Genomic DNA, 21,700 nt, shown 5'->3' with positions numbered 1-21,700 from the left:
ATCACGGCTACACACGCGGTTGATGCATTTTAATTAAGTTAAGTGTCAAGTTATCTACAACCGATATTAACAAATTCCCATCTGCCACATAACCGCGGGCATGGCTCTCGAAAGTTTAAACCCTGCAGGGGTGTCCCAACTTAGCCCATCACAAGCTCTCACGGTCAACGAAGGATATTCCTTCTCCCGGAAAGACACGTTCAGTCTCGGAATCCCAGTTACAAGACATTTCGACAATGGTAAAACAAGACCAGCAAAGCCGCCCGATGTGCCGACAAATCCTGATAGGAGTCGCACGTATCTCGTTCTTGGGGCACACCGGATGGGCCAGACGTCGGGTTGGCATAGACCCTGGTTGCCTAGGGGCGCCGGACATCGCCCAGGTTGGACCAACACTCAGAGGAGCACTGGCCCGGGGGGTAAATAAAGATGACCCTCGGGCTCCGGAAACCCAAGGGAAAAAGACTTAGGTTGTTAGGAAAATGTAAAACCAAGGTTGAGCCTTGCTGGAGGAGTTTTATTCAAAGCGAACTGTCAAGGGGTTCCCATAACACCCAACCAGGTAAGGAACACAAAATCAAGGAACATAACACCGGTATGACGGAAACTAAGGCGGCAAGAGTGGAACAAAACACCAGGCATAAGGCCGAGCCTTCCACCCTTTACCAAGTATATAGATGCATTAATTAAATAAGAGATATTGTGATATCCATGTTCCAACATGGAACAAACTTCAGCTTCACCTGCAACTAGCAACGTTATAAGAGGGGCTGAGCAAAAGCGGTAACATAGGCAAACAACGATTTTCTAGGAAGGTGGGTTAGAGGCTTGACATAGCAATATGGGAGGCATGATATAACAAGTGTTAGGTAGAGCGACATAGCGATAGAACGACCAACTAGCAAGTAAAGATAGAAGTGATTTCGAGGGTATGATTATCTTGCCTGAGATCCTGCAAGGAACAAGAACGAGTCCATGAAGAAGGCAAACGGACGTAGTCGAACGGACCCTCACAAATGGGACGTTACCGGAACTATCGAGAGGAAGCACAACCGGAGAGGAGCAAACAATATGGTAAACCAACAAGCATAAACATAGCATGATGCACAATCAAGTATGATGCATGTCCGGTTTAATGATTCATGGCATGGCAAAATGCACAAACAATCTTACAAGTTAAGTGGGGCTCAATATGCAACAAGTTGCATATTGACGAAACACCACATCAATTATTTAGTTCGCTCTTGTTTAAGCACCCAATAAGATTAAATGTTCTTAACACGACAAGAGGTGAAGCACAATTAAACTACACTATCTAAGCAATTTAAATGGGGCCAGAAACATCAAACAACAATTTCGATAAATCCCCATATACATTTAGTAATTTAATGCAAACAATAATTTAAATATTTTAAATGTTATTATCATGATGCGGATGACATGATGCGGAGAAGGAGGGATCAATCCCTGGTATCCAGGAAGATCGCGAGCGCTACTAGCCAGACTGCCCAGCTCCCAGTTCATGGTTAGTTGTAGGAGTGTGTTTATCTCAAAAAAAAAGTTGTAGGAGCGTGTCCTACTTTAGTCGATTCAAGACTGGTTTTTATTTCATATTTCTTCTCTTTTTTTTGTTTATTTCTTCTCTTTTCTTTTTCTTCCCTTTTCTATTTTGTTTCTTGTTTTTTTTCATTTTTTTGTTTCTCCTTTCGGTTTTCTTTGTTCTCTTGGTTATTATTTTACATTTTTCTAATCTGTCAACACAATTTTCTAATACACGTCTAACATTTTTCCGATACAAATTAAACATTTTTATAATACATGGTCAACATTTATCTATACACATTTTTTATATTTTTAAAATGCTTGATTAACATTTTTCAAAAACAATATTGATATTTTTTAATACATGGTCGACACCTTTAAAATATATTTTTAATATTTTTTAAATGATTGATTAATAATTTTGAAATAAAAAGATTAATAGTTTTTAATACATGGTCAACATTTTTTCTATACACATTTAACATTTTGAAAACGCTTAATTAAATTTTTCCAAACACTTGTTCAACATTTTTAACTGCTTGATTAACATTTTTATATTCATGATCAAAATTTTCATAATTGTTTAATACATGGTCGACAATTTATCTATACACATTTAATATTTTCCAAATGCTTGATTAACATTTTCTTAAATACTTGTTCTATTTTTTTCCAAATGGTTGATAACATTTGTTATACATGATCAAAAAAATTCATCATATTTTTTTAATAAATGGTTAACATTTTTTATAGAAATTTAACATTTAAAAAATGCTTGAGTAACACTTTTCAAGTACTTCTTCAACATTTTTATATACATGAGAAAAAATCATCATTTTTTTAATACATGATCAACAGGGTTTCTATGCACATTCAACTTTTTTTGAATGCTTGATAAACATTTTTCAAATACTTGTTCAACATTTTTAAATGGTTATGTAGAATTTTTCTTGTAATATTTAAGGTATAAACAAAAGTACAAGAATAAAGAAGAAAATAAAATTTAATGAAATAAGAGGCTGTGGCCTGCCGTTCGCGTGAGCCGCCCGTCTCGCTCATCTCTTCAGCGAGACTCCCTCTCGTCTCGCTGAAGCCCAGATATAGGGGCGCCCTTCCAGTGAGCAAAGTTGTTTATGATAGCTTACCATATACATGGGCCGGGCCAGAAGCATCACAATTGGTTGGATATTTGTTTATGATAGCTTACCATATATGCTATGTGGTCCAATAGCCTCACTATTTTTTAGTAGAGTAAATCCTACCGCTAAAAAATGATAAACAATGTATTATTAAACTCAGTTAGAAAATCCATATATTCATGTTTATAAGAAAATGTTCTTCTTACTTTTAAAATTTCCGTGTTTGCAAAAAAAATGTACGTATGTTAAAAAATAATTCTAGTGTTTTGAAGACAAACTTCATGTATTTAGAAAAACTCACATGTCTAAAACAATGTTCGTACTTTTAGCAAAGGGTTCATATATTTTGAGAAAAGATATTCATGTATTAGAAAAAATAGAAAAAAAGGTCATTGCAAGTGTTAGAAAACTACTTGAATTGGCCAGCCCATCGAAGCGCGCATATGTGATTAAGATCATATTCTTTGCAGGCGAGTGTAGAATAGTATTGACAAGCGTATAGAAATCACCAACAAATCTATTGCAATGGAACCATAACCCCAAAAAAATCAATTTTGGTACTCCCTTCAATCCATATTAATTGACGTGGCCATAATACAACTTTAGTACAAAGTTATACTAAAGTTGCGGCAATTAATTTGGATCTGAGGGGGTACAAATTTACCCTAAAATCTGTAAAAACATATAAAAATCCTCCCCTCAAGTGATTTTCAAGCTAACATGTCAAATTATGGGTGGTTTTGACCACTTAGTAAGATATTTACTCCCACGAGTTGTTGGAGAAAATGTTGATTGGGCTTGGTGACTCAATCAGCCAACCTATGCCACAAATGTTGATACTTGGGTTGGCTCAGGCCAGCACGACATAAGCACAATATGCTTCGGGCCAGGCAACTTGGTCAGCCTATCGTGCCTTTCCGGCATGGCACACATGCCTCCCGAGAGCTTCGTAGCATGACGCACAAACACAGTAGCCCGCTGTCAAGCCGTGTCGGCACTAGCGGAGGAAGAGAGTGATGTCTTGGTTCTGGCCGACACGTATGTGAACCCCGCCATTCTTCAATAGCACACGTCATAGACGCCGTCAACAACTTAATGTGGTGCAGAACCACCGCCAAGAAGTCTCCTCTCTCACAGCTAAAAGCCTCATCCAGGATCTGGATTTCTAAGGAGGATCAGAGAAGGGATGTATAGGACATTAATGGTGGATCGGCGAAGACGGTCATCGTCTTCTCGTGGCCAGTCACAATCGATTGGGTTGTGAGAATCGATAGGCTGTAGGCAACAAAGTGAAGATTGGAAGAAGTTTTGGGCTTATGTGAGTTAGAACTGAGAAGCTGCCTTGTCGGGCTAATGTCCGACCATCGCACCGTGTCGCACATCGTGATAATTTTGCGACCCGGTATGGCCTGGTGATTCGTGTGGTGCCAGCCCGGCACAGTATCATTTTTGTCATGCCATGCTAGTTCTATACTATGTTAAGAGTCCACGAAACATGCAAAGGGCAGCGCCGCCTAATGGTCCGACCCAATTAGCTGATTCAGGAGTTTTGCGAAACAGAATTTTGTTCGTTTACATTTTGTTTTTCAGAACTTTTATAATTATTATATTCTAAAAAGTGTTCAGAAAATGTTGTAAAAATTTAAAAATGTTTACGTATATTCAAGAATATTTATTTTTGATTTTTTTGCAAAGTTACAAAAATATTCCAAAATGTAGACAATGTTTCTGAATTAAAACCTGTTGAACAGTTTCAAAATATTCGTGACGTTTATAATATATTTTGTAATTAAAAACACATGATTTTTTTACAAAAAAAGTCCACGAATTTAGAAAATGTTTATGGATTTCAAATTTCCCAAACTACAAAAAGTATTCATGAATTTGAAAATGTTCCTTTATTTCACAAAATATTCTCGAATTTAAAAGAACAATCATGAATTTTAGAATGGAAAAGTAAAAGAAAATTGAAAATTCAAAAACCGATACAGAAAAAAAATGAAAGCTTCTGGAATCTTCCTATAACTATGTAAAACTAGAAGAAAAAACAATCGAGTGGGCCGTTCCAATAGGGTGTGTCGGGGTGCGCACATTGGCTCGTCCACCGCCACGCATGGCACGATATAGGATTGGGCCTGTCGAGCCTGCCAGTCGTGCTTCGACTAGCCTAAATTGTGTGAAAAACACCATTTTTTCCTAGTTTTTTTTTCCTGTGAGAGGTACAGATTTACTTCTCGTGCAGGAACGAATTTGCTTCCACGGTCTCGGAAAAGGAAAAAAAACATGTTATCTTTTTTTCTTCCACAAGAGGCACGTATTTACTTCTCGCGGAGGCACAGATTTGCTTCTGCGTGAGGCACGGTCATACCTCTCGAAAAAGAAAAAATATGTTTTTTTCTTTCACGTGAGGCACATATTTAGTTCTCATGGACACACGGATTTCTTTCGCTCATGCTTCTCGGAAAATACATATTTTATTTATTCCGCGAGAGGCATAGAATTACTTCTCGTGGAGGCACATATTTGTTTTCGTGAAAGGCATAGTTGTGCCTCTTCGGAAAGGGAAAAATGACATGCTCCATGTCGGGCTTTTTCATCCGGTTTTTTCAATGAAAAAAAATTCGTCAAACCTATCAACATGAGTATTTTTTGAATTTTAAAAATCCCGATGCGAGAAATCCAATGATAAAAATAGTTTGAGATTTGAATGAACGGTTAAAGAGATAAAATATTTTGAATAACGAATCTATAAAAAAAACTCTCTGGTTGTGACAAATGGAGCATATACAATGCGCCATGTCGTAACCTGAGAAGGGGGGAGTGATCTTTACAAAAAGTACTCATTTATTAGTGAAGTCGCTACAAACTTGCAACTTCAAGTGAACCGGGAGCAACCGGAAAATAGCTAAGACAAAGCCGTACACACACTGTTGCTCATGCCTGCAATCCCGTTAGGAACGTTGGAATTAGAGAAACGTGTGGGAGTTAATTCGAGTCGCATCAAGCTCGGGTGGCAGGTGATTCGTCACATTTTTCTTTGGAGGCTTCTGCAATGGTGTCGGAGGCAGGTGACAGGCTATGTGTCATGCCCAAGGGATTCGTCGAGCTTGGTTGTAATTTTCTTGCTTGACCGATGGTCTTTTTCCAAAGGCTAGTGTTATGCTATCTTTCTAGTTTTATCAAGTTGTTGTGTACGTAACTTGTAACTTGACCTCTGTTATATGAATGAAACTCATATTACCTTGCAAAAGAGGGAGTAAATCCGAGCGAATTTTCTGACACCAGCTTTCTTCTTTCACATCAGTTGCCTAGCACTTGCTAGCACCGTGTAAAGTTCAACAAACAGAAAACACACACAAAAATGGCTGCAACAGAAGGGCATTACATCGATGTCACCGAACAAAACCATGAAATAAGCCAAATTGGTTATTTTAGCAACAAATAATCCAGTTTTTTTAGCAAATCAAATAAGCCAGTTAAACCACCTCGGCACCTCCCCATCACCTTATGCACTGGTTTGCCAATCGGCGCTCACACGCGAACAACATTTGGGCAGGCCCATTAGGCACATCGCTCGGCTACATTGGCCTCACTCCATAGCCAAAGATTAATGTCGATATTGCGATGTCAAGGAATGGGGGATTTGGCGCAGTGGGAGCAGTTTCCCATGATCATGTAGGGAATTTCTTGGGTGCCCCAGGACTGATTTTTTCAATCATCAATGATCCAACGACCCTTGAAGCATTGGCGGCTAGGGAAGCACTGGCTCTAGCTTCGGACCTGTATGTGCATCGGGCTAGTGCTATCATCGGACTACAGTTTTTTTTTGCGAGATCAATAAATGACCAAAAACGGAACCTTCTAAGCTAGAATTAGAAAGACAAGATAAAGCAGTTGATGAGTCGAACTGGTAGCGCGGCAGGCTTTGGAGTGGTGATACATAAAATAATAGAGTGGTCATCTTCTTTTGTTCCTTCTATTTTTAAGCATGAATTTAGGCCGTCGAATGTGGAGGCGCATAATCTTGCAAAGCATGTACTTAAGTTGGGCGTTGATCGCCATGTTAGGTTAGGCCAACCCGGAGATCTTGGTTTCGTCACAGTAAACATTGCAATGACATCTTAATAAAGCTTTGTGAGTCTAAAAATAAAAATAAAAACTTGCTTGCTGGTTCATTGTTAAAAAACAATAGCCAATGGTTCTGAAAAATACAGTTAACCGGTTTTTAGGATATATTTTAAAAAACACGGATTTGATTTTTTATGGATTTAATAAAAGTTTCATTAATTTTTAAAATGGTTCCAAAATTTAAATGAATTTGAAAATATATCACGAATTTCGAACTGGCTATGAATTCGAAACAAATCAAAAAATTGAAATATTTACTCCAACTATAAAAAAGCTCATGGATTTGAAAAAAAATCATAGATATGAAAACAAATCACGAATTAAAAAAAAGTGTGTCAATTTGGGATGCAATATCATAAATTAGAGAAAAAATAAAAATCTTAAAAAGTTGACAATTTTTTTAAAAATTCATGAATTTAGAAATAAAAAAGGGAAAACAAAGAACACACAATAGGCCGCCTTGGGCTGCTAGCCCAGTTAAACTATATCGGTTCTTCATATTACGCCCACCTACTTGGCTCGGTACAATAGCCTCATATTTTTATTTTGAAATGATAATTTGTATTTAGTTAAATAAAAAATGTATTGTTAAGATCAGTAACAAATGTTCTTCTTTTTTACATGCTCATGTTTACAAATAAAAGTTTTGTATAATATGTTTAAAAACAATGTTGATGTGTTAAAAAATAATTCATGTGTTTGGAAAATGTTCGTGTATTTTCTAAAAAAGTTTGTTAAAAAAGGTTGCATATAGTTTGAGGAAATTATATTTATGTGTTTGAAAGAATAAATTGAAACTAAATAAAAAATAATTAAAACACAAGGAAAGGTTAAAATGAAAAGCGAACCAAAAGAGAAAAAAAGGAAAAATATGAAAATAGAAATAAATATCTAAAAAGAACCTAAGGTTCCTTTTTCTGCCAGACGGACCGCGTTCTGCCCACCTTGGTCCATCCACCCAACTTTTTTTTTGATTGACAAGTGACGATTCGATTCAACCATCATAATTACATGACCAATAGGGTACAGGCGTCACACCTTCCCTTAAAAATCGTAATCACCATAGTTACATGTGTCACACCTTCCCTTAAAGAATCACAATCACCATAATTACATTCGTCAATGGGCGTCACACCTTGCCTTAAAATCGCGTCAGAAATCACCTGCTCGAAAATCGATCCGGCTTGCCTGCTCCCTTCTCGTGCTCCCATCCGTGCTCCCACCTCATCCAACGGCTGTCTTTTTTTCTTTTTTCTTTCTAATCTAATCATCTCCCCCCCCCCCCCCCTGATTTTAAGGGGTGGGGCCGGGCCTTATTTTGTTCCAATCAAATCAAGCCACGTATGCGGGAGCATGGATGGGCACACGGGAGGGGAGCAGGCAAGTCTCGTCCCTCGAAAATCACGTCGCAAATTGTCGCCATTGATCCGCAACCTCCGATGTTGCAGAAACGGAACGACACGGCCTGGATGCCACCACCGATGTAGTCGTTGTCACCGGCACACGCCTCGACCGCACGCCTGGACGACATGGCGAATCTCTGCTTGTAAATGTTGTTTCCTTCATTTGATCGGATTCTTCTCTCCCCGTGTATGCATGCCATGACTAAAATGCATCCTCTCAATCTTTTCTTCCAGACTGGGTCATCGACAACGTGCCGCTGGCTAGCCTTGGTCTGCATGAGGTCGTTGCTCGTTCTCCGTAGCATCCGTGCGGTCCATCTGTTCAGCCACATCTCCAACATCCTCTGCGCCAAGATAAAAAAACATGAAGGATGACAGGTTCTAGCTTCGCTAAGCAGCAAATGTACCAACCGATGGCACTCTTCTGGGCAGTACTGCTACGTGGTAGTGATTGCCCAATGGGCATTGGCATGTGAATTGCTATTTAGTTGCACCAAGTTTGCTAATTCTAATATGTTTTCTCTCTCCAAAGATTCTAATCAGTTATACATGCAGATCCTCTTGCATCTTGTGTACTGTCAAAGCATTATCGTCCACGTTCGCCGGAAAGGACAATTACCACATCAAACCCTATGGCATGATGAAACTTACCATCCGCACAATCGGCAGAGAGGGCGGAATTGGGCCCTGTTTAATTGAAGAGGGAAGTTAATCTTTATGATCCATTTGAATCGAGGATTGTACATCAGATCAGTAGCTAAACACAAAGGTATTGTAAGTCACATCGGTATAGTGGATGTACAATGCGACACGAATTTTAGTAGTTCCTATCAGTTGACGTTGGAGTGTTCTATTTTTTAGAATATAATTTTGCATAATCAGTATGCATCTCATTAGAATGAGAATGTTACTAGGTCGTTATTTATTCCCCCCTCTAATACAATTTAGTTCTATTGATGTAGCATTCCACATTTCTACCAATTGAAGAATTTAGCAGTCTTTTTCCGGAAACAACGAGCCTCCTCGTCTATTTTCATTATAAAAACCATTTTCAAGAAACAAAGGATTTGTCCCTGTATATTATGCTCTTATTGTGCATTATAAGATTTGGCTCCTGTGACAACGCACGGGCACATACCTAGTAGAAATAAATGCCCCGCTAAAATACCAACTGTAGTGTTTAAAAAAACTACTCAAATGTGCCAGCCCATTGAAGTGCACCTGTGCAGTGACGAAGGAGTAGGATTGAAATAACTATAAACATTACCCTCCCAAATCCACCACAAATGGACTCATAACCCCTTAAACTCAATTTGGTATAATTTTCACCCTTGAATGTCTAAAACCATATAAGAGCATCTATAACCGGACACCCCATACGCCCGGGCGACCTGCCCAGTCACTGTCCGGACGCATATCGGATCTGTTGCCCACCATGACGGAGAAGGCCGGAATTCGCCGAAGAGAAGCTAGGGGGTGGAGGGGAGTGGAGTGGAGTGGCTGGGGTTTGGTTCGGAATGCGGACAAAGATAATTATATGTGGGGTCTGGACAACCATACTGGCTGGATACGACGTGGTGGACGCGCCCGTGCACGTCCGGGCATCCCCATATATGCCCCATATATGGGGTGAATATTGGAGTTGCGGTTAGCCCCGACGTTTGGCCATTTGGGGCGGCCGGTTGGGTGGCATCGAGAGGTCTAGATCCGTCGACTGGAACCTTGTCCCTTGCGGCCCCGAGGAGGAGATGGCCGTACGTCTGGCTCTCTGCCACTCCCAGCAGAAATTTGCCAAACCGCGGGCGGAGTCGTTCCGACGGGAATCCATTGCGTCCACGCAAATGGCGCATGGATCCGCCGGGGACGATGGCAGGAGGTGCCTAACAACCGCCTCATCGGATGCGGTGCGCAACCGCTGGCGCCCAAACCCCCGGGTGGGTGCAACCCTTTCGGTGGCGTGCCGTCCCCGCGGGGTCACGCTCTGAGCTGGAGGTAAACGCCGGCATGGCTTACAACCTGTACGCTGCAGACGCGAGGCATGCATGCCTGTCGTGCAAGGAGTAGGGCATGGAGGCCGCGGCAACCCTTGCTACCGAGGCAGCAGAGGCGGAGTCGCACAATGCCAAGCCGCAACGCCCAACCACGTCCATCATCGATCTCACGTCGACCGGCAATGTTGAGGCCACGGGCTCTGACGAGGAAGAATAAGGCATGAGAGACGACTGCGCCTCGTGTCCCATGCGGACCTGTTTGTGTCCCATGTCCCACTATACCTCGCCAGTGATCAGACCTTCACTTCGCGGGTCTCACGACCGTCAGACTAAGACACAGAGGGAACAAGAAGGACGGTAGCTGTGGAAGATTTAGACAAGGTTTTACGTTGCATGTAATTATATGGATTTGATGGTTTGAAATGAGGTATCCAGTAGTGGAATTGAATATCTAGACGTATCCACGAACGTTTGGGGTGGACGGATTTTGGTAGGTCGAGTTGTCGATGCTCTAAAACATGCTTTCGAGTTGTTTCGAAGGTTTCATAAAAATGAATAAAAGTAGTGGTTTTGAAGCTAGAATGTCAAAATCATGGGTGGTCTGTGACATGGGTGGTCTTGACATCCCCCCCCCCCCCCCCCCCCCCCCCACACACACACACACACACACACAAAAGGCGGTCTTGACAACTTACCAGCGCGTTGACTCCCCGCAAGTTACAGGAGGAACCGTTGATTAGGCTTGGTGGCACACTCGGCCGAGCTAGGCCATACCAAACTTTTTGACTTACAAACAAAATTACATTTCATCTACGCAAAAAAAAAGAGAGTTCAAAATAATGCTGCTGGAGAAAAGAAAAGGAGGTTCACATGCATCATGAGCCACCATCACGGCATCGTCCATCCAGTCCCCATCATCACGGGATATCATAGTTTTTGGTACGGACCCCAGCCCGTGCCTATCCTCCACCTCCGAAACTGGCAAACAATCGTCTCATCTGAAACCACTCGGCCGTCCCGCGTCACAAAGTCGCGGATCATGGCGCAAAACAGTACCCAACTAAAGCGAAAAGCTCGCCAATAAACCGGCCAAAGCGCTAAAGCGACCGCACACTGCCTGCCACCAGCGGTAGCAGAAGAATAGTACCCCAACTCGGAGCGAAAGCAAAGCTTGCCGGCTTGATCCTCATCCTCGACCGGATGCCGTGGTTTTCACCGGCACGAAACTTCTGAATCTTTCATGGTGTTTTCGGTTTTCTCGCCGAGTGGAGCTGCGCTGAGCTCACGTGTGACATAACATCACACTCACACTCACACCCACCAAGAGCGGCCAGGACGAATCCCAGTGATGTCTCCCTCTCGGTAGCCGGCCTATATATACAGGCGCACGCCGGCAGCAATATTCGGCAGAGAAGCAGGACGGTCGGCAATGGCTTCTGCGGCCGTCTGCTCCCCTAAGCAGCAGCAGCGGCAGGAGGAGGAGAAGGACGGTGGGGTTGTTAAGATCGGCCGGGTTGACGACGTGCAGGAGCTGCAGAGGGCGTGCGTGGACGACGTGCCGGAGCGGTACGTCCGGGACGGGGATGACCGGCCGGGCGGTGCCAACGTGTGCGCGCACGCGGAGATCCCCGTGATCGACGCCGGCGAGCTCCGGCGCGGCGGCGGCGATGTGGACGAGCTGGAGAAGCTCAGGAGAGCCTGCCAGGAGTGGGGCTTCTTCCAGGTACGCACCAATCGATATGGCCACTTCATCAATCATCTGTCACGTGAAAATCAATTATGTGACGTTTACATGTAGGTGGTGAACCATGGCATCGACGGCGAGCTGCTGGACGAGATGGAGAGGTTGTCGAGGGAGTTCTTCATGCTGCCGCTGGAGGAGAAGGAGCGGTACCCCATGGCGCCGGGCGGCATCCAGGGCTACGGCCACGCCTTCGTCTTCTCCGAGGACCAGAAGCTCGACTGGTGCAACATGCTGGCGCTCGGCGTGTCCCCGGCGTTCATCCGGCAACCCAAGCTCTGGCCGACCACGCCGGCCGACTTCACCGACACCCTCGAGAGGTACTCCGCCGAGGTCAGGGCGCTCTGCCATCGTCTCCTCGAGCACATCGCCGAGACGCTGGGCCTGGCGCCCGGTACGTTCGCGGGCATGTTCGGCGACGCGGTGCAGGCGGTGCGGATGAACTTCTACCCGCCGTGCCCGCGGCCGGACCTGGTGCTGGGGCTGAGCTCGCACTCCGACGGGAGCGCGGTCACCGTGCTCCAGCAGGACGCCGGCCGCGCGGGGCTGCAGGTGCTCCGGGACGGCGCCTGGGTGCCCGTCCACCCCGTCCCGCACGCCCTCGTCGTCAACCTCGGCGACTCGCTCGAGGTGCTCACGAACGGCAGGTACAAGAGCGTGGAGCACCGGGCGGTGACCAACGGCGAGCAGGACCGGCTGTCCATCGTCACGTTCTACGCGCCGGCCTACGACGTCGAGCTCGGCCCGCTGCCGGAGCTCGTCGCCGACGGGGAGGCCTGCCGGTACCGGAGGTTCAAGCACGGCGAGTACAGCCGGCACTACGTCACCAGCAAGCTCGAGGGCAAGAAGACGCTGGACTTCGCCAAGATCAACTAGACCGCCAAGAACTATAATCCTATATTGCAGACATCATACTGAAGTTGATAGTGCGTTTGTGTACAGAACTGCTAAGTAATTAAGATTCCTGAAGCATCTGCTGCACCTGAATATACTGCAAGAACTGTATTCCTGGTACGGGAATGGGTAACAAAGCAACAATTTGCCAGTTAAAAGTACTTTTTTCTCGAAAGTGCTATTGTGAGCTCGAGCTCACAGGCACCCTTTGCTACAGTACAAACGAAAAAAATATTTAAAAAGTTCAAAAAAATCTGAATTTTTTTGGCAACAAACATTGATATATTTTTCACATGCGTGCAAATTTTCATGACAAAATGACATTCATGCAGGTCTCGGCAAAAAAAACAAAATCGATGCTCCAAAATGCTTCCAAAAACAGTTTTTTTGAGCATGATTTTGTTTTTTTTGCTGACACCTCCACAAATGTCATTTCATCACGAAAATTGGCACACATGTAGAAAAAACATCAAAGTTTCTTGACAACAAATTTCAGATTTTTTTGAATTTTTTACTATTTTTTCGGATTTTACTGTTCATACAGGATCACTGGTGCCCGGGATCAATTCCTCCACGTCCCTTTTTTCTTGTCTTTATTGCAAGGTGGGGTTTTACTTTGGGAAAACACCATCAATTGGAAGTTGGTATTCACGTCAAAGGACTTTAACCATGATCATTCTTTTAGTCCATTGACAATTGAAAAGCAAACACTTTACCATCCATCACTAGGAAAAGGTAACAGCGGTGAGAACCAAGGCAAGAAAACCATGGGCTAAGCATCACTCTTGAAAATGTAAAGAGTTTCACCACTTCCTATAGAAAGAAAGTCCAATATGGATATGCTGCGAGGATCACTCAAAGTCAGACAAACAAGGTATAAGATCCATGCACCACTCATAATGGGAGCAGAGCAGGGTTTGGAATCTAAGAAATGCAAACAATTGCTGAAATTTTGTCTATTTTAAGCCTAGCCTAATAGCAGTTTCAGAAATTCTTAATAAATCCTAGAGGCCCATGCAGCCCATTCATGCAAGGCAAGAGGTGAAACTAAAGTTTAGTCTCACATTGCTAGTTTAGAGGGAGTTGGACCTCTTTATAAGGGAGGTTCTTTCCCCACTTGTATGAGCATGAGAGCAAGAGGGACATCCACGCGCGCTCCTCCTCCGCCGCCCGCCTCGCCACACCTCGACGCGGCGGGAATGAGCCGAAAAGATTTTTGCGAAAGTGGAGTTCGAATGCGAACGGTGCAGCCTGCTGGCTATTCGCTTCATCTCTGTCTCTTCGTTTCACCTCCCGTCGCTGCCCTCTATAAAAAGGAGGTCGCTCCTCCCAGAGAGACGCACCAGAACTTCTCCTTCCTCTCGCCACCGGTTCCAATCTTTGAGCTGTTGTTGTCTTCCTCATCCCGACTTGCGGCGTGCACCGCGAGTCAGGACAGTAGGCCTCTGAAACCGCACCTTTTGAGTCTTGTACGGGAGAAGGGTGATAAGGTTTTTGGGAAGCGCTCAGCGCGACTACTGGTTGTTTCATCACGGACGATCCGGTCGCTGACGACTACCTCCCCGACGACGACTTCTTCCCCGACGTCCACGACCTCCTCGACGACATGGCAGGTGAGGACACCGACCCCAAGTACAGCGCTTCTGATGCTGCTGTCCCGTACGTGTTCTTCTCCTTTCTATTAGAGGTCCTGCTACAGTTCCTTGTTCTAGTATTTGCCCTAGATATGTTAGACTCTATTTCATATATGCAACTTGCTATACTGTCTGCTCTAGGTATGTTTAGTTACAGTTCATATATGAAGATGTTGTTTACCTTCTCTTTGTTAAATCGCATGGCTTGTTTTATCACTACTATACTGGTCATGCTTTATCTAATATTTCTGTTAATAAAATCGTTCGGTAAATTGCTCATATTTCCAACAATCCAAAAACCTTATTATAGGCAATTTATCCCGAGTGGTTTTGTTGCTTTCATGAGACCTCCTATGTTTGAGGGTATCCACTATAAGAGGTGGCGCGTGAGAGCAGTCTTATGGTTTCAAACCATGAGTTGCTATGACGCCACTCTTGGCAAACCTGAAGGAGAGCTTGATGCTCAACAGGCACAAGCCTTTCAGAAAATGGATACTCTATTTAAGGCTGCTCTCTTGAGTGTTCTTGGTGAGAACATAGTTGATGTTTATGCGTCAATTGATAATGGAAAAGATATGTGGGATGCACTTGAGGCCAAGTTTGAAGGAAATATGCCCTAGAGGCAATAATAAAGTTATTATTTATTTCCTTATATCATGATATATGTTTATTATTCATGCTAGAATTGTATTAACCGGAAACATAATACATGTGTGAATACATAGACAAACAGAGTGTCACTAGTATGCCTCTACTAGACTAGCTCGTTGATCAAAGATGGTTATGTTTCCTAACCATAGACATGAGTTGTCATTTGATTAACGGGATCACATCATTAGGAGAATGATGTGATTGACTTGACCCATTCCGTTAGCATAGCACTTGATCGTTTAGTTTGTTGCTATTGCTTTCTTCATGACTTATACATGTTCCTATGACTATGAGATTATGCAACTCCCGTTTACCGGAGGAACACTTTGTGTGCTACCAAACGTCACAACGTAACTGGGTGATTATAAAGGTGCTCTACAGGTGTCTCCGAAGGTACTTGTTGGGTTGGCGTATTTCGAGATTATGATTTGTCACTCCGATTGTCGGAGAGGTATCTCTAGGCCCACTCGGTAATGCACAGCACTATAAGCCGTGCAAGCATTGCAAATAATGAGTTAGTTGCGGGATGATGTGTTATGGAATGAGTAAAGAGACTTGCCGGTAACGAGATTGAACTAGGTATTGAGATACCGACGATCGAATCTCGGGCAAGTAACATACCGATGACAAAGGGAACAACGTATGTTGTTATGCGGTTTGACCGATAAAGATCTTCGTAGAATATGTGGGAGCCAATATGAGCATCCAGGTTCCGCTATGGGTTATTGATCGGAGACGTGTCTCGGTCATGTCTACATAGTTCTCGAACCCGTAGGGTTCGCACGCTTAAGGTTTCGATGACAGTTATATTATGAGTTTATGAGTTTTGATGTACCGAAGGAGTTCGGAGTCCCGGATGAGATCGGGGACATGACGAGGAGTCTCGAAATGGTCGATACATAAATATTGATATATTGGATGGCTATATTCGGACACCGGAAGTGTTCCAGGTGATTTCGGAGAAAACCGAAGAGCCGAAGGGTTACTGGAACCCCCCCGGGAGAAGTAATGGGCCATATGGGCCTTAGTGGAGAGAGAGAGGGGCAGCCAGGGTGGGCCGCGCGCCTCCTCCCCCCTGGTCCGAATTGGACTAGGAGAGGGGGGGGGGCGGCGCCCCCCTTTCCTTCTCCCTCCCCACTTCTTTCCCCCTCCTAATAGGAGTCCTACTCCTACTAGGAGGAGGACTCCTCCTTGGCGCGCCATAGGAGCCAGCCGGCCTCCTCCCCTTGATCCTTTATATACGGGGGCAGGGGGCACCCCATAGACACACAAGTTGATCCACGTGATCATATTCTTAGCCGTGTGCGGTGCCCCCTTCCACCATAATCCTCGATAATATTGTAGCGGTGCTTAGGCGAAGCCCTGCGACGGTAGTACATCAAGATCGTCACCACGCCGTCGTGCTGACGGAACTCTTCCCCGACACTTTGCTGGATCGGAGTTCGGGGATCGTCATCGAGCTGAACGTGTGCTAGAACTCCGAGGTGCCATAGTTTCGGTGCTTGATCGGTCGGGCCATGAAGACGTACGACTACATCAACCGCGTTGTGCTAACGCTTCTGCTGTCGGTCTACAAGGGTATGTAGATCACACTCTTCCCTCGTTGCTATGCATCACCATGATCTTGCGTGTGCGTAGGAATTTTTTTGAAATTACTACGTTCCCCAACAGTGGCATCAGAGTCTAGGTTTTATGCGTTGATGTTATGCACGAGTAGAACACAAGTGAGTTGTGGGCGATATAAGTCATACTGCTTACCAGCATGTCACACTTTGGTTCGGCGGTATTGTTAGATGAAGCGGCCCGGACCGACATTACGCGTACGCTTACGCGAGACTGGTTTTACCGCCGTGCTATGCACACAGGTGACTAGCGGGTGTCAGTTTCTCCAACTTTAGTTGAATCGAGTGTGGCTACACCCGGTCCTTAAGAAGGTTAAAACAGCACTAACTTGACAAACTGTCGTTGTGGTTTTGATGCATAGGTAAGAACAGTTCTTGCTCAGCCCGTAGCAGCCACGTAAAACTTGCAACAACAAAGTAGAGGACATCTAACTTGTTTTTGCAGGGCATGTTGTGATGTGATATGGTCAAGATGTGATGAGATATAAGTTTTTATATAAGATGATCATGTTTTGTTGAAGTTATCGGCAACTGGCAGAAGCCTTATGGTTGTCTCTTTATTGCATAAGATGCAAGCGCCAAATAATTGTTTTACTTTATCGCTATGCGATAGCAATAGTTGCAAGAGCAGTAGTTGGCGAGACGACCATGTGATGACACATTGATATAGATCAAGATGATGGAGATCATGGTGTCATGCCGGTGACGATGGAAATCATGATGATACTTTGGAGATGAAGATCAAAGGCACAAGATGATGATAGCCATATCATGTCACATATTTTGATTGCATGTGATGTTTATATTTTATACATCTTATTTTGCTTAGTTCGACGATAGCTTTATAAGATGATCTCTCACTAATTATCAAGGTACAAGTGTTCTCCCTGAGTATGCACCGTTGCGAAAGTTCTTCATGCTGAGACACCACGTGATGATCGGGTGTGATAGGCTCTACGCTTAAATACAACGGGTGCAAAACAGTTGCACACGCGGAATACTCAGGTTAAACTTGACGAGCCTAGCATATAACAGATATGGCCTCGGAACACGGAGACCGAAAGGTCGAGCGTGAATCATATAGTAGATATGATCAACATAGTGATGTTCACCATTGAAACTACTCCATCTCACGTGATGATCGGACATGGTTTAGTTGATTTGGATCACGTGATCACTTAGAGGATTAGAGGGATGTCTATCTAAGTGGGAGTTCTTAAGTAATATGATTAATTGAACTTTAATTTATCATGAACTTAGTCCTGGTAGTATTAGCATATCTATGTTGTAGATCAATAGCTCGCGTTTAGCTCCCCTGTTTTATTTTTGATATGTTCCTAGAGAAAACTAAGTTGAAAGATGTTAGTAGCAATGATGCGGATTGGATCCGTGATATGAGGTTTATCCTCATTGCTGCACAGAAGAATTATGTCTTTGATGCACCGCTAGGTGACAAACCTATTGCAGGAGCAGATGCAGATGTTATGAATATTTGGCTAGCTCAATATGATGACTACTTGATAGTTTAGTGCACCATGCTTAAACGGCTTAGAATCGGGACTTCAAAGACGTTTTGAACATCATGGACCATATGAGATGTTTCAGGAGTTGAAGTTAATATTTCAAGCAAATACCCTAGTTGAGAGATATGAAGTCTCCAACAAGTTCTATAGCTAAAAGATGGAGGAGAATAGCTCAAGCAGTGAGCATGTGCTCAGATTGTCTGGGTACTACAATCGCTTGAATCAAGTGGGAGTTAATCTTCCAGATAAAATAGTGATTGAAAGAATTCTCTAGTCACCATCACCAAGTTAGTAGAACTTCATGATGAACTATGATATGCAAGGGATAACGGAAATGATTCCCAAGCTCTTCGTAATGCTGAAATCGACGAAGGTAGAAATCAAGAAAAATATCAAGTGTTGATGATAGACAAGACCACTAGTTTCAAGAAAAGGGCAAAGGGAAGAAGGGGAACTTCAAGAAGAACAGCAAGCAAGTTGTTGCTCAAGTGAAGAAGCCCAAGTCTGGTCCTAAGCCTGAGACTAAGTGTTTCTACTGCAAAGGGACTGGTCACTGGAAGCGGAACTACCCCAAGTGATTGGCGGATAAGAAGGATGGCAAAGTGAACATAAGTATATTTGATATACATGTTATTGATGTGTACTTTACTAGTGTTTATAGCAACCCCTCAGTATTTGATACTAGTTCAGTTACTATGATTAGTAACTTGAATCGGGAGTTGCAGAATGAACAAAGACTAGTTAAGGGTGAGGTGACGATGTGTGTTGGAAGTAGTTCCAAGATTGATATGATCATCATCACACACTCCCTATACTTTTGGGATTAGTGTTGAACCTGAATAAGTGTTATTTGGTGTTTGCGTTGAGCATGAATATGATTTGATCATGTTTATTGTAATACGGTTATTCATTTAAGTAAGAGAATAAATTGTTGTTCTGTTTACATGAATAAAACCTTATATGGTTACACACCTAATGAAAATAGTTCGTTGGATCTCGATCGTAGTGATACACATAAACATAAATATTGAAACCAAAAGATGCAAAGTTAATAATGATAGTGCAAACTTATTTGTGGCACTGCCGTTTAGGTCATATTGGTGTAAAGCGCATGAAGAAACTCCATGCTGATGGGCTTTTGGAATCACTTGATTATGAATCAGTTGATGCTTGCGAACCATGCCTCATGGGCAAGATAACTAAGACTCCGTTCTTCGGAACAATGGAACGAGCAACAGATTTGTTGGAAATCATACATACTGATGTATGTGGTCCGATGAATATTGAGGCTCGTGGCAGGTATCATTATTTTCTAATCTTCATAGATGATTTGAGCAGATATGAGTATATCTACTTGATGAAACACAAGTCTGAAACATTTGAAAAGTTCAAAGAATTTCAGAGTGAAGTGGAGAATCATCGTAACAAAAATAAAAGTTTCTACGATATGATCGCAGAAGTAAAATATTTGAGTTACGAGTTTGGCCTTCTGTTAAAAACAATGTGAAATAGTTTCACTACTCACGCCACCTGGAACACCACAGTGTAATGGTGTGTCCGAACGTCATAACCGTACTTTATTAGATATGGTGCGATCTATGATGTCTCTTACCGATTTACCACTATCGTTTTGGGGTTATACATTAGAGACAGCTGCATTCACGTTAAATAGGGCACCATCTAAATCCATTGAGACGACACCGTATGAACTATGGTTTGGCAAGAAACCTAAGCTGTCGTTTCTTAAAGTTTGAGGTTGCAATGCTTATGTGAAAAAGTTTCAACCTGATAAGCTCAAACCCAAATCGGAGAAGTGCGTCTTCATTGGATACCCAAAAGAATGTTGGGTACACCTTCTATCATAGATCCGAAGGCAAGATATTCGTTGCTTTGAATGGATCCTTTCTAGAGAAGGAGTTTCTCTCGAAAGAAGTGAGTGGGAGGAAAGTAGAACTTGATGAGGTAACTGTACCTGCTCCCTTATTGGAAAGTAGTTCATCACAGAAATCTGTTCCTGTGGCTACTACACCAATTAGTGAGGAAGCTAATGATGATGATCATGTAACTTCAGATCAAGTTACTACCGAACCTCGTAGGTAAACCAGAGTGAGATCCGCACCATAGTGGTACGGTAATCCTATTCTGGAGGTCATGTTATTTGACCATGACGAGCCTACGAACTATGAGGAAGCGATGATGAGCCCAGATTCCGCGAAATGGCTTGAGGCCATGAAATCTGAGATGAGATCCATGTATGAGAACAAAGTATGGACTTTGATTGACTTGCTCAATGATCGGCGATCCATTGAGATTAAATGGATCTTCAAGAGGAAAACAGACGCTGATAGTAGTGTTACTATCTACAAAGCTAGAATTGTCGCAAAAGGTTTTTCGACAAGTTCAAGGTGTTGACTACGATGAGAGTTTCTCACTCGTATCTATGCTTAAGTCTGTCCGAATCATGTTAGCAATTGCCGCATTTTATGAAATCTGGCAAATGGATAAACAAAAACTGCATTCTTTAATGAATTTATTAAAGAAGAGTTGTATATGATGCAACTAGAAGGTTTTGTCCATCCTAAAGGTACTAACAAAATATGCAAGCTCTAGCAATCCATCTATGGACTGGTGCAAGCATCTCGGAGTTGGAATATACGCTTTGATAAGTTGATCAAAGCATATAGTTTTATACAGACTTGCGGTGAAGCCTGTATTTACAAGAAAGTGTGTGGGAGCACTACAGCATTTCTGATAAGTATATGTGTATGACATATTGTTGATTGGAAATAATGTAGAATTATTCTGCAAAGCATAAAGGAGTGTTTGAAAGGAGTTTTTCAAAGAAAGACCTCGGTGGAGCTGCTTACATATTGAGCATCAAGATCTATAGAGATAGATCAAGACGCTTGTTAAGTTTTCAATGAGTACATACCTTAACAAATTTTTGAAGTAGTTCAAAATGGAACAGTCAAAGAAAGAGTTCTTGCCTATGTTACAAGGTGTGAAATTGAGTAAGACTCAAAGCCCGACCACGGCAGAAGATAGAGAGAGAATGAAAGTCATTCCCTATGCCTCAGCCATAGGTTCTACAAAGTATGCCATGCTGTGTACCAGACCTATTGTATACCCTGCCCTGAGTTTGGCAAGGGAGTACAATAGTGATCTAGGAGTAGATGACTGGACATTGGTCAAAATTATCCTTAGTGGAATAAGGATATGTTTCTCGATTATGGAGGTGACAAAAGGTTCGTCGTAAAGGGTTACATCGATGCAAGTTTTGACACTGATCCAGATGACTCAAAATCTCAATCTGGATACATATTTAAAGTGGGAGCAATTAGCTAGAGTAGCTCCGTGCAGAGCATTGTTGACATAGAAATTTGCAAAATACTTACGGATCTGAATGTGACAGACCCGTTGACTAAACTTCTC

At 43.0% G+C, this 21,700-nt stretch overlaps 1 protein-coding gene across 1 annotated transcript; it reads left to right on the top strand.

Annotated features, from left to right (window-relative positions):
• The first annotated feature begins 11,364 nt into the window (after window positions 1–11,364).
• LBO1 (2-oxoglutarate (2OG) and Fe(II)-dependent oxygenase superfamily protein) lies at window positions 11,365–12,958 on the top strand. The gene is made up of 2 exons (XM_048709964.2): window positions 11,365–11,926; window positions 12,002–12,958. Exons 1-2 carry the CDS (start codon window positions 11,633–11,635, stop codon window positions 12,818–12,820), a joined length of 1,113 nt encoding a protein of 370 aa, XP_048565921.1. The 5' UTR covers window positions 11,365–11,632; the 3' UTR covers window positions 12,821–12,958.
• The last annotated feature ends 8,742 nt before the right edge of the window (window positions 12,959–21,700 follow it).

Source organism: Triticum urartu, chromosome 3A, assembly GCF_056163025.1.
Source record: "Triticum urartu cultivar PI428250 chromosome 3A, HENAU_Tu73, whole genome shotgun sequence".
NCBI classification, from domain to species: Eukaryota; Viridiplantae; Streptophyta; class Magnoliopsida; order Poales; family Poaceae; genus Triticum; species Triticum urartu.
Note: the sequence above shows the minus strand (reverse complement) of the source record. Positions and strands in the feature narration are given on the sequence as shown.

Excerpts from the sequence above, each read along its gene's own strand:
- LBO1 (XM_048709964.2), top strand. The coding sequence starts at position 11,633 with ATGGCTTCTGCGGCCGTCTGCTCCCCTAAGCAGCAGCAGCGGCAGGAG. Across the intron at positions 11,927-12,001 it reads AGGAGTGGGGCTTCTTCCAG|GTGGTGAACCATGGCATCGA; the intron begins GTACGCACCAAT and ends GTTTACATGTAG.